Source organism: Artibeus jamaicensis, unplaced genomic scaffold (assembly GCF_021234435.1).
Source record: "Artibeus jamaicensis isolate MK-2021 breed Jamaican fruit bat unplaced genomic scaffold, CSHL_Jam_final contig_465, whole genome shotgun sequence".
Classification (NCBI taxonomy): Eukaryota; Metazoa; Chordata; class Mammalia; order Chiroptera; family Phyllostomidae; genus Artibeus; species Artibeus jamaicensis.
The window spans coordinates 25,600,681-25,614,558 of NW_026521843.1; the positions used below are offsets into that span (position 1 = coordinate 25,600,681).

The 13,878-nt window shown below is 40.0% G+C and overlaps 1 protein-coding gene across 4 annotated transcripts in view; it reads left to right on the forward strand.

Moving 5' to 3' along the window:
- EML4 (EMAP like 4) overlaps positions 1-13,878 on the forward strand; it is a 208,170-nt gene that overhangs the window by 173,617 nt on the left and 20,675 nt on the right. For all 4 annotated transcript variants that reach the window (XR_008391938.1, XR_008391937.1, XM_053666818.1 and 1 more), the window contains exons 14-19: positions 1,943-2,094; positions 3,891-4,016; positions 4,100-4,231; positions 4,918-4,985; positions 11,720-11,808; positions 13,133-13,230. Coding sequence is in view for 2 of the 4 variants with exons in the window: in XM_053666818.1 (XP_053522793.1) it covers positions 1,943-2,094; positions 3,891-4,016; positions 4,100-4,231; positions 4,918-4,985; positions 11,720-11,808; positions 13,133-13,230 (665 nt within the window). In the remaining 2 variants the exon portion in view is untranslated. The remainder of the gene's footprint in view (positions 1-1,942; positions 2,095-3,890; positions 4,017-4,099; positions 4,232-4,917; positions 4,986-11,719; positions 11,809-13,132; positions 13,231-13,878) is intronic.

Here is a 13,878-nt window from a genome sequence, read left to right on the forward strand (position 1 = left end):
CAAATATTATAAAAAGATCAAAAGTGAATAATCTCAATAACAAGTTTATGGAGATATATAAAGAATTCCCCTTTTCAAAATACACAGTTCAGTGGTTTTTACTCTATCCACAGAGTTGGGCCACCAGCACTACTATTTAATTTCAGGACATTTTATTGCACTATGCCCCTTAGCAATCACTTCTCATTCCTCCCTTTCCTCAGCCCCTAACAGCCATTTGTCTGCTTTTGCCCTTTTTGGATTTACCTATTTTGGACAGTTCATATCAGGGGAATCATATATATGTGGTCTTCTGTGATGGCTTCTTCCACTTGAACCTGGACGTTTTCAAGGTTCATCCATGTTCATAGCATGTATCATACTTTCCTTTTTATGGCTGAATAAAAAGTTCCATGGTGTGGACATGTCACCTTTTGTTTATGCATCAGCTGGTGAACAGTTTTAGAAAATGAGCATTTTCCCAGCTTTACTGAGGTAACCGTTGATATATAACATTGTGTAATTTTAAGGTATACAACATAATTATTTAACCACAAGTTTAGTTAATGTCCATCGCCTCACAGAGTTAAAATTTTTTTCTCCTGTGATGAGAACTGTGAAGATCTGGCATCAGCAACTTTCACATACACAACACAGCATTGTTCACTGCGGCCATCGGACTCCCAGTGCTCACTTACCTTATCACTGTGTCTTTGGACCACTTTCATCCATTTCCTCCACTGAATAATTTTTAAACTTGCACTTTTATTTTTCTTAAAGATCTAGGTTCTACCTTCCCATTTTGAATTTAATAACTAATTATGCAAGATAATTAGCATCCAAAAAGCTTTAACTCTCTCTATCAATCTCACTAGCCAGATAAAGCTTCTCTGAGGAAGGCATGATAAATAACAAAGAAAAGGGTTTATGTACTAAAATCTCGTCCTCACCTTTAAGAAAGTGGATTTGATTATATTCTTTCTGTGTGTGTGTGTGTGTGTGTGTGTGTGTGTGTGTGTGTGTGTGTGTTAATCTCCACGTGGATTTAAAATATTTTAATATATGTGCCTTGTCCCTCCCTGGGTACTTGTAAAGCATTGCAAGTGTATAAGAAAGGTAGCCCTTCTCTGGTCTGTCGAAAGCCACTGTTCCAAGCCTTCAGTGCTTTCCCAGGCCCCTATATCTTAACAAATAAAGGGGTAGTCCTTGGCAGAGCAGGTAGGTCACCAGTGGTTGCTAATTGTTAAATATTAAGGCTGTACCTCAGCAGGGAGTGAAAGCTTTTTTGCAGACGTAAGGGAACATTGAGTGAAGAGACTGGAGTCCTATTCACAGCTTTGCCACTAGCGAACTCTGTGTGGTATTGGTTAAGCTACTTCTGGTGACTTCAGCTCTAAGCCACTCTGTGTCCTCAGCTCTAAAATCAGAAAAGTCAGACTACCCTAACTACTATATAAGATGATTATGAGATTGTAAAGTTCTGAATATCCTCTATAGTCTATGGAATTATTAGTACTTTAGTTTGCTCTTTTGTAAGAATGTATTTTGAAATATTTTCAGAGTAACTAAATATTGACATAAATGCAAAAAATTGTATTAAGCTTTATTACCAGTCTTGTACAACTTGCTGAAATAGGTTTTGATTGTTGAGTCATAAGCACTTTTGATATTTGCTCCATACAAATGATCCCCAACTTACTGTGGTTTGACTGACAGTTTTTCAGCTTTACAGTGGTGCGAAAACAGCATGCCTTTCAGTAGAAACCGGCTAGACTAAGCTAGGATCTTCGGTAAATTAGGTATGTCAGGTGCATTTTCAACTTAGAGTGGGCTTATTGGAATGTAGCCACATCTTATAGGTCAAGGAACATCTGTAGTTCTGCTCAATTTTCCTTCCAGAAAGCCACTAAAGTTCGATGGAAATATTATCACTGGTGTTTTTGTTTTTTCCTCTTCACATCAGGTGTTTATCAGATCAGCAAACAGATCAAAGCTCATGACGGCAGTGTGTTCACACTTTGTCAGATGAGAAATGGGATGCTGTTAACTGGAGGAGGGAAAGACAGAAAAGTGCTTCTGTGGGATCATGACCTGAACTCGGAGAGAGAAATTGAGGTAAGGATGGGAAAATGAAAACTGTAAGATGTTAAACCCTCTAAACTAATGTCTTCAGTCTCACATTAAGATAACTTACTTTTCCAGGAAATTGGTGCCCATTCTTGACATTTAATTCCCTCAAAAAGAAAAGAAAAAAAAGGACCAAACATTAAACTAAATAGTTTGAAAAAACTAAAAAGATTGAGCAGAATAACTAACTTGTTTGTTTCTGAGATTATTTATTTATTTAAGACAAAAAGTTGATTTGTTGTTCCACTTGTTTACTCACTCACTGGTTGCTTCTTGTACATGCCCTGACCACAGATCAAACCCGCAACCCTGGTGTATTGGGCACAACGCTCTAACCAGCTGACCTCCTGGCCAGAGCCTGGCTTGATTTTTTTTTTTTTTGGTGACCCAAAATAGAACCAGGGTGTATAAAATGGCCAGTTTAGTTTTAAAACTTGAAAATAGTTCAACATTGGGCTTAATGATAATAGCTAATTTCTATGTATGTGTCTGCTTCATGGCATGGACCCAAGTGCAGCCATAAAACCTGACCGAGTTTGTGCTCATGGAAGGTGTACGGACTGCATTGAGGTTTCAGGACACGGGGCAGCTGAGAACTGTGTTCCAGATCAGTGATTCTCAAAGCAAAGGCAGATCCCAGAGTTCAGTATCGCCTCTCTTTCAGTGACTTAGATTTCAAACTTACGCTCAATGTTTTCCACACATAACGTGTTTTCAGACAAAATCTCTAAAAAAGAGGATCCCAATAATACTGCTTTTGAGTTTTATTTCTAAGATGGATAAGAATTGTTTTATTTCACCCTTGAGTTCATGCTGTTTCTTCACAGATAATTCATACCCTCTAATCTAAAGCTACACTATCTGGTTCATCCTCCCTTTACCATTTCTAACACAAATTTGGATACTCTTAGAATTCAGTTCTTTGTACTTTTAGGAGTAGTTTTAGATCTCACTTCGTAAAGAAGAAAGAATTGCATTATTTCAGAGTCATTCTTTGGGCTTACTGTATTGATACAGCATTCACTGTCAGAGTGCCGTGTAGTGCATTAAATGAGATTGATCTCCCAAGGAGTCTTGTTAATGAGGTATAACACTTTACAATATATTGCTTTTTAGTTTACAGAGAAATCTCACATGTACTGCACTTGTATTTTGATCCTTAAACAACAGTCATGAGTAGGTGGGGCTTGTATTCACTATCCCCATATTTCATGTAAAGAAATTTGTCTTAGGCTAAGTGACCTACCCAAAGTAAGATAACTAGTAAGTAACAAAGCCAGACCTCATTCTTCATGTTATCCAGTTTCTTGTCCTCCCCTCCTAACCCCGAACATTTAAAATCATATAAAATACATATTTTTTTAAAAGCCCTGGCTAGTGTAGCTCAGTGAATTGCGCATGGGTCTGCAAACCAGAGGATTGCGGTTCAATTCCCAGTCAGGGCACATGCCTGGGTTGCAGGCCAGTTCCCAGCAGGGGACCCATGAGAGGCAACCATACACTGATATTTTCTCCTTCCCTTCCCCTCTAAAGATAAATAAATAAATAAATTTTTAAATCATATAAAATATAAATTAAAATGAACTGAAGCAAACTCTGTTAACACATTATAACTTCTGTGTAATAAAATGTAATTGAACAAGTTATTAGCGTAAGATTACCATGTTACTTTCAAACTTGGAATTCTGTTCTTAATTGCTTTCAGCTGTAAATGTAGCCTCCATGAAGGTAGTAACTAGTGGATGGTAGTGTGTGTTTGGTGACATTACAATTTTCTTTTTTAGGTTCCTGATCAGTATGGAACAATCAGAGCTGTAGCAGAAGGAAAGGCAGATCAATTTTTAGTAGGCACATCACGAAACTTTATTTTACGGGGAACATTTAACGATGGCTTCCAAATAGAAGTCCAGGTAAACTGAGATTTTAACTATTAACTGAATATTTTTTGCAATTTTCTTTGTTTCATATAACAGTAGGTATATTTTATCTTCAGGGTCATACAGATGAGCTTTGGGGTCTTGCCACACATCCCTTCAAAGATTTGCTCTTGACATGTGCTCAGGATAGACAGGTGTGCATGTGGAACTCAGCGGAACACAAGCTGGAATGGACGAGACTCGTGGATGTGAGTAAAGCAAAATGGAGTGGTACCCTCCCCACGGAACCTCCCCAGCTTAGCAGTTGGGAGCAGCAAAGGAGAAAGGACTCAGCGTTGGTTAAAATAAAGTGCTTAAGTAACCAGGAGAGTGTTTAGTCACAAAGTATAACGTGAACAGTGAACGCACCCTGAAGAAGCAAACTAGTGCAAAAGCTCAATGTTTCCATCGGTTTCTGTAGTAAAAGCAAGATTTTGAATATTCATGGAGCATTGTTACAGAAACGTTTGGGCCTCTGGTGGTGTTGCAGTTGGACTCAGTAAGTGCTGCTGACTAACAGACTGTCTTCTTTTTGAGTTGGCCTCCTACTGTGTTTTCTCCCTACCCCACTGAGGTATCTTTTCTAGCCCAAAGGGCATAAACATGTCTTTGCAGACTGAAGAGCTGTGCAAATGTTTGTTGTTGTTATCCGTATGATTATCCCAGTGCCTCGCCACAAGCTGGTTGTCCTTTCCCCTCACCACTCTGCCAGCATGTACATCCCTTCCTGCTCTCAGACTCTTCTTCCTCTCATACCAGATGGCTCTAAGGAAGTTCATTAGAATTCCACGTTTTTATGAAACAAGTTATTGTCAAGTACATTTTTGCCACTATTCGCATAGATCTAGGGAGACTTTCTCATGTTCTCCCCAACAGCTGTCTGTCTCTCTTCTAGGAACCAGGACACTGTGCAGATTTTCATCCAAGTGGCACAGTGGTGGCCATAGGAACGCACTCAGGCAGGTAGGGTCTCTAAGGGAAATGCAAGTTGAGTAATTTGAAGTGGTGGGGTGTTTGATCATTGTGTAGGAATGTTGTCAATCTGATCTGGGGAATTAATCTTTTAAATGGCACACTAATATGCTTGTTGCTCTTACCTGTTACATTTACTTATTTAGTCATCAGTAACTATTGAGCTCTTTCTTAGACACTGTTGTGGGTGTTTAGGCTGCATCAGGGTACAAAACAAAAATTTCTACCCTTGTGCAGCCCACATTATAGTGTATGTTAGGGATGGAGGCAGAATTTTAAAAATTAACATAACTAAATTAGAAAATGTTAAGAGCTGTGGTGGGGAAGGATTGAACATGAAGTTGTTTGTGCTGTACCTTTGTCATCCTGTCTTCATGAATGCCAAACTGATGGATAATGAAAGTATATTTCCTGAAATTGTTGTTGTCTTTGCAGACCTTATATAGTACCTTTCCAAGTTTATTAATACATATTTATGATCTGTATATTTTTGAGTCATTTATATTGCCTCTGCTAATAAGTTCTCATCACAAATAATTTCTTTTTTTAAAAAAGAGGTAGGAAAAATACAAAGCCAGTTTCCAAAAGTTAAACCTATAGAAAATGTGGAATGCCAGTTGTTATTAATGAGGTAAAACTATTGTGAACACACTTATATTTTTGTTTATATAACAAATATTTCAAATCAGCCAGTTCATTTGACTCTAATTAAATTTAGTCATTTAGAGTTTTGGGTTTTTGTTTTTATTTGTTTTGAAGCAAACCACCCCCACTCCCCATCCCCCACCCCCATTGACTTTGGGTACAAATTAACAACTTTGGAAAGTCAAAACATTAAAATTGCTTTTCAGAAACAGTGCTGCAGTCTTTCAGAATCATGAAAGAACAGGTCATTAAAGTAAAGATGAAACTTTGAAATGTGGTAGTATGTAATTATAGATGCTATTTCAGTGGTTCTGAAATAATTGAATTATAGAATTAGGCTTCTTGGAAAATAATTGGTGATAGCTGGCAAGTACAGATGGCTCTACTATCTCAGATTTCTCCAATCACATGTCTATACTGGAATATTACTTAGACTTGGACTAAATAGGTATGTGTAAGGTCACTTTGTAGGAAATTATTTTCTATTGTACCCCAACAATTAGTCAAGCATGCGGGAAACAGCTTGAGCTATTGTACTGAACTAGTTTTCAGAAAACCCGTGAAGGAGTTCACTTCAGGTCTATTTTTTGAGCAGTTGAACAGACATCCCAAATGCTAAATAAACTCAGTGAAATAATAAAAGTAAGAATTACTTACTATTTATCTAGTATCTGATGACAGACCCTGTACTGAATTTTTTTATATATCACGTTAAATCTTCGCAAGAGGACAACAGAATGTTTATTTGTTTCTCCATTGTACCGACAGGAAACTAAGACCCACAGAGTTCCGGTCACTTGTAACTGAGTTTGGATTTGAACTCAGGTTCTGTATGGTTCCAGTGCTTGTCTCTTTCCACTATTCCACCAGTACTCTTTGAGATGTGCTTAGTAGAGTGGTTCAGCATACTTAGAAATATTGTAACAAATGTTTATCTCTGAAGGCTAAATCACTGGCTGAGATTTAAAAAGCATTTACCATATATATGAAGGAGTTAAACATTGAATGGAGTGTAAGGGTTAGAGGAATTTGAATCATTAAGACATACCAGTTGGCCCTGGCTGATGTAGCTCAGTCGATTGAGTGCCAAACTTTGAAGCAAAGGGTCACCAGTTTGATTCCCAGTCAGTGCACATGCCTGGGTTGCAGGCCAGGTCCCCAGTGGGTGGTGTGCAAGAGGCAACCACACATCGATGTTTCTCTCCCTCTCTGCCTCCAAGTATAAAGAAAGCAGCACACATCCAATTGTGCGTGATACAGAAAAAGTGAACAGCCTTTTCCCTTTGTAATTTGAAGCTTCTCAACTTGGCCCATGGGCACTCCTGAGCTCATTTCCCGAGGCGTACAGTGTTTTTAAACTCTGTCAGCATGAATTCCTCTCAGTTCTGCCTTGTTGCAACTCCGGTTCTGAGTCCCTCTTCAGATGCTCATTGAGCTCCTGCAACTTGCAGAGCATTGATCCAGGTGCAGCGAGTGGCCCTGAGAAATAGAGGGAGACATGGTCCCTGCCCCAAGTAGATTATGTGTGCGCATAAAAAGGTAAGGGTGCATTAGTAGTTCAGTATTACTTGATTGAATAAACAGGCACCAGTGCTGGGACACCCACAGAGAAATTCCCATGAGCCTGAGTTGTCAGAGACCACTGCACACAGGAGGGGGGACCAGACCTGCCTTGATGGCACTCTTGCGTCTGGAAGGGGCAGTGAAGAGCAGAGACCTCGTATCAGGCAAGAGGAATGAACTGAGCAAATTCAGGAAACTGGATTCAGGACAAGAACATCCTAGAAAAATCAGCCCCCCCCCACCACCCCCCCCCCCCCCCCCCCCCCCCCCTACAATCTATGCTACTTATTTTCTGTACCTTCTCCCCCTTCTCCTCCTCCCACTCCCCTGTTGCTAACCCTCCATGTGATCTTCATTTCTATGGTTCTGCTCCTGATCTAGCTGTCCTCTTAGTTTGCTTTTGTTTTAGGTGTGGTTCTTAATAACTGTGAGTTTGCTGTCCTTTCACTGTTCATCTTTTTTATCTTCTTTTTCTTAGGTAAGTCCCTTTAACATTTCATATAGTAAGGGCTTGGTGATGATGAACTCCTTGAACTTGATCTTATCTGAGAAGCACTTTATCTGTCCTTCCATTCTAAATGAAAGTTTTGCTGGATAGATCAATCTTGGATGTAGGTCTTTGGATTTCATGACTTGGAATACCTCTTTCCAGCCCCTTCTTGCCTGTAAGGTCTCTTTTGAGAAATCCACTGACAGTCTGATGGGAACTCCTTTGTAGGTTACCGTCTCTTTATCTCTTGCTGCTTCTAGGATTCTCTTCTTCATCTTAATCTTGGCTAATGTAATGATGATGTGCCTTAGTGTGTTCCTTCTTGGGTCCAACTTCTTTGGGACTCTCTGAGCTTCCTGGATTTCCTGGAAGTCTATTTCCTCTGCCAGAATGGGGAAGTTCTCCTTTATTATTTGTTCAAATAAGTTTTCCACTTGCTCTTTCTCTTCTCCTCTGGTACCTCTATAATTCAGATGTTGGAGCGTTTAAAGATGTCCTGGAGGTTCCTTAGCCTCTCCTCATTTTTTTGAATTCTTGTTTCTTCATCCTTTTCTGTTTGGTCATTTTTTTCTTCCTTCGGGTCTGCTCCCTTGATTTGAGTCCCAGTTTCCTTTCTATCACTATTGGTTTCCTGTGCATTTCCCTTTATTTCAATTAGTTTAGCCTTCATATGTTCCTCGAATTTGTGACTAAAATCAACCAGTTTTTGTGAGCATCCTGATCACCAGTGTTTTGAACTGTGCTTCTGATAGGTTGGCAATTTCTTGTTCACTTAGATTTATCAGCTCTGGGGCTCTGAGTTGTTCTTGAGCCATGTTTTTATCTGTTTGTGCCTGTTATGTATGAGAAGGGGGAGCCTTACGTGTTCACCAGGGCAGGGCTACCCAGGTCGCTGGTTTGTGATTGCTGTATGTGGGGGCGGGTCAGAGAGGGAGCAATGCGGTCCTCTCCGCTCCCTCCCGCCCAGTCCACCTCACCGCTCACACACACACACACACACACACACCACCACCACCACCACCACCACCACCACCACCACCCCCCGCCTGTTTATCTGTGCACAAATGTGCGACCATGGTCAGCCCACCGCCCTGTGTTGACGCCTGCAAGGTCTGTCTCAATGCTCACTTCTTCGCTGGTTTATCTGCGCACAAATGCGTGACCACAGTCATCCAGCTGTCCCGGGCCTTCCCTCAGTCCACCCGTCGCTACCCTGCACCTGGGATCTGTGCCCTCGGCTGCCCTGCATCCTGTTTGGGGGATCTTTTTTGCCCAGCTGCTCTGCTGCTTGCTCCGCCCCTCTCACCGGTTTAGCTGAGTGGTTCATTGTTGTCAGACTTTATATTGTTTGATTTTCTGTGGCTTGGCTGCGTTTATTGTTTTAAAAACTTTGTTGTTTTTAGATTTGGTTGTGCGAGGAGGCAAAGTGTTTCCACCTATGCCTTCATCTTGGTGGAAGTTCCCCCTTTGTCCTTTTTATCTACTCCTCTCCACCTAAAAATTGACGTCCCACCTATCCTTGCCACATTTGATGTGATGAGAGCATTTCTCTCTCTCATTGTTCTTAGGTGCATCTGTTTAATCCCAGTTGATATTTGTTCCCTTAATCTGAAAGGGCAGTTCACTTGGCCTCAATTTTGGCATTGCATGGCTTAGAGGAGCATCACAGTGGTAGCTATAAAAGTTGATTAATGAAATACATTCTCAGAAGAAACCCATGATCTACGAATACCGTCCAGTTGCAGTAAAGCGTGTTTCTTACATACCTTTTGAAATGGAAATATTCAATGAACACACAGCATAGGCTTCAAAGTGCCCATTTCCTGCTTTTAAATCAAGTATTCACAAAGAGAAGTTATTTCTGTTAGCTGAATAGAAGACAGAATTTATGAATTAGGTTAGCTACCGAGAGGTTTCAACTCATAGCTCACAAGTTACTAAAATTCATTTACAAACATGTTTAGAGAGGGATTTCATTTGATAAGTAAACAGTTGAGATCTTTTCGTCTTTCATCTCCTACTTTGAATATACTGGCATATGAAATAACATCACTAAACATTTTTTTTTTAATTTAAAGCACGTTACTCTTTTGAACAGTATTTTCTTTAATCTGAAAAAGAAATTGTCCCTTTCCAGCTAGTAGTTATATAATTAGCTTCAAAATTAAAAAGAACTGTCATGATTTCTGTTACTGGCATAATAAATGCAGATTTGCAGTGTTTTTAGTTTGCTGGTGGAATTTCCCCATGTGAATAATTAAAAACAAAACTTGCCGCTCTTGTCCCATCCTGTCCTAGGAGATTCGGGTAGTGATTTTATTTTTCTAGTCTTGTTCCATTTTCTCCACCCTAACCATTTCTCCCAGCACACTGCACTACCACCAAGTAATTCTTGCTGTTTTGTCGTGTTCAAGACTTATTTTATATTTAGTTCGTTTATTCATTGTACAAATATTTTTAGTGTGTGATCAGAGCCAGGCAGCTCCCCGATCTGCAGTCCTTCAACCAGCTCAGCCCCACCTGTGACCTGCCTCCTCTCTCATCCCATCTTCGGTTCCCAGCTTTTCTTTATACCCCCATCTCACCGTGCTCTTCTGAAACACCATTCAGTCCTTCGAGTGTTCTCAGAAAAAGGTCTGATGAGAGTCACATATTATGTAGTTGTATTTAAGTCATCAGTTTACCTCAAGAGGCTTTTATACTTTGACTTTTCCTGTAAGCGTGAATGAAAAATTGTCTCAGATTTAGTTTCCATGTGCAAATGTTGGAAATATTAGAGAGGCAGAGTGCCCCCTGCTGGTTACAAATGAATGGCCCTCTGCTTTTCTCTCTGAATTTAACTGCGTGCTCCCTCCCACCTCCATAGCTATGCAGCTTTCGCTCCTCCTGCCTGAACTGCCGTATGTCTTCTCTCTGAGTTCAGCTCAACCCACTCCTACATCTGATCCTCCCTAAAGGTTTTTCTGTGTCTACTACCATTCATTTTCCTAATGAGAGTTCGGGGTAAAAGGTTTACATTTATATGCAAGACACAGAATTTATTCTTGTATTATTGTTTATTAATTATTGTATTTTCCATATGAACAAATGTAAACCTACTTTTGCCCCACCCTGTGCTTAGTCACCATTACTAAGATTGGTACTTAAATATTGATACATAATATCAGGTACATAGGTTCAAGGTCATGACTAGCTGCTCATTTGTATGTGACTAACGTCAAGCCATAACATTTAAGCCATAGATATGGCTCCTTCAACAAGCAGAAAAAGGAAAAGGTGTTAGGTGCTGTGCATCCCAAATGAGTCACTACCAAAATAACTTTGAGTGCTGTGAAAAGAGTGTGCCCCTTGGGCACAGCAGTATTGTGTGCAATGACTATTACTGACATTTTGCAGAGCCGAGTGAAGACTTTTTTTTTTGGCCATATTTTTTAGCGATATCCATGTTTCCATTATATGAAAATGAAAACATCCTTTATGTTTTTATATTTCTTTGTTTAATAATTTCTAGACTGTAACTGAAAATAAGTTAACAATCATGTATATCAATATAATAAATGCAGATTTGCAATGTTTCTTTTTTTTTTTGCATTTCACACACTAGTAATGAATGTGTCTCTCAGATACATGCAACCTATGCTGTGATTTTTTTGACCACCACCTCTGCAAGGTTATTTTGTTTTAATAGGCTCATCTCCATTTTCTCAACTCTAGTATAATCTTCAAGAATACTGATCCTGCCGTCTTACTCTATTTAAACAGTGCCTAGGCAAAGACACCTGTAGGCATTCAGTGAATACCTAAATAGAAATGAAAAACACGCCTGGCCCATATAGGTATATTTATATTGTATCTAGCAGCATTTTGCAAAATGAATTCATCCTTCATTAGAAGAGGGAAACATGTCACACTCAAGGGCATTAATAAAATTTCTTAATTTTTAAAAATTAAAAAGAAAAGATGAGCAACCACTTTTTCCCCATAAGTGCTAATATCTGAACATTTTTTGATTTTTACTTCTCAACAGGTGGTTTGTTCTGGATGCGGAAACCAGAGATCTTGTCTCTATCCACACAGACGGGAATGAACAGCTCTCTGTGATGCGCTACTCAGTGGGTGGGTAGTCTTGCCCCAGCCCTGGCACTCCCAGCGTTTCTCTGTAACTGCGTATTTCCATTTCCAGTAAAGTCGGCTTTTTTTCTCTCTAATCTCTAGAGTTAAGTCTTAAGTATGTTCCCCCCAACATCAAATTAAATTCTGCAGGAAACTGCAAAAGATCTTCTAAAGTTAAACAACATTGTAAATCACCAAGCAAACATAAATTTATAGCAAACGACCGTATGTGCAGTTGAAAGCAGACAACAGTGCACAAACTCCCCTTCTTTTTTGGAGGGGGAACTATAGATACTTAGAATGTGGATGGGTACTAGACTGAATGGTACATCTGTTTAGCAACCTTTTTGTATATAGAGAATATAAAAGAAATTATAGTAATATTAAAATTACACAAACTTTACAGGCCCTTCAACCTCTTTGAAATTGGGTTACATTGTTACCAGTTACATGGTAATGATTGTTTTGTTGATTAAATATAATGCTCAGCACCTCATAAGGATTTGATACATTTGTTTAGCTTTGTTTGAGTAATTCTTTGTACCTCATTCAAAATGTTAAGTTTCTGTAGTATTCTATTTCCTTGTCCCCCTATTATGGTTTTGATTCATATCATTCTCCCCTTGGAATTATAGTGACATTCACCTATGTTCAAAGATATATTCCAGTAATTGTTGGGTCAGTGTGGGTCCCAAGGGATCCTTTTGGTTGCTTCTAAGTTGTTTTAAAGGAAGCACTGAATACTGTTCTGAGTTGAAAAAGGAAGGAAAAGTTATTTCCTGCAGTGTATAAGTGGCAGGACTTGAAGCAGCAAAGCCTTTCTGGTTTGGATTGGCTTGGTTTCAGCACTGTAGTAACAGGTAAACTACTGCAGATGTAGCAACTAAAACCCAAGGATCAGTTGGACTTTACCTACCATCTGCTATGTAACAAGTACAGGAGAGGAGACCCTAGAGAAGAGAACCTGGTCCCTTCTAAGAAAACGACCCTGTATTTGGACAGGTGTGCTCAGCTGAAATGAGCCGGTGTACACTCAGCCTTGCAGCAGTGAGAGCACTGTGACCTAGACCCATCAAAGCAGGTTCACTTCCCTGGGGCCAGATCGTACCTACCTAGAAGGACATGAGGCTGGAGTGTGTGGAGTGCAAAGCCGGGGAGCATCTACAAGAAGGGACGATGTACGGAACTAGTGACCGTTCGTTTTCCAAGTGTGCTTAGTGATGGAATGGTTAGTTCATCAGATGACAGTTAAACTGATGGTAAAGTAACAGTGGATAAATCTATCAGTGTATTTCTCTAGTCGACACGTTTTCCTCTTTCATTCTAGATGGCACCTTCCTGGCTGTAGGATCTCATGACAACTTTATTTACCTCTATGTAGTCTCTGAAAATGGAAGAAAATATAGCAGATATGGAAAGTGCACTGTAAGTAATGAGGCAAAATTAAGTTGTGAAACTGTTGGAAATTTAATTTGTTAAAAAGAGAGTTAAATGTTTACATTGATGTATCTGTCCCTCAGCTGCTTTAAAACTTTGGCTTGTCTCCCTGGAAACTGAGAGAAACTGAGACTGCCCGGCGGCAGAACATTGCAGTCCCCTGCGTGTTGTGGAGAGCCTTCTCCTCTGACAGGAGTTGAATACTTGTCTGTCTCTGGCCGGCTGTAGGCTGGTTTCCCCAGCGATTGCCATCAGAGCCCCTTAGACGAACATGGTTTGAAAATGGAATGAAAGAGCAATTCACTTTTAATCCTAATGTCCCCTGTTCTTGCCCACCCTGACACCCTGCAATTTCCTGTGTCGCCTGTCTGCCACTAAAGTAATTTATATAGATACTTGTCTAAATTAAGAGATTTAACAAACATTTTCTCTAATTTGTGCCCATTTCAGATTGACTAGGGTATCACTTTAAAGTGAACATTAGATTCAGTTCTGGAGATACACTGGTCCTCCCCATATGCCAGGTACTCTGTGACTAGAGCCGTATTCCGGGCCCGGCGACGCCCTCCCCGGGCCCACCACTGATGGGCCAGCTGCCTCCTGCCAGCTCGAGCGCCTCCTTCCCGCCTGACGTTT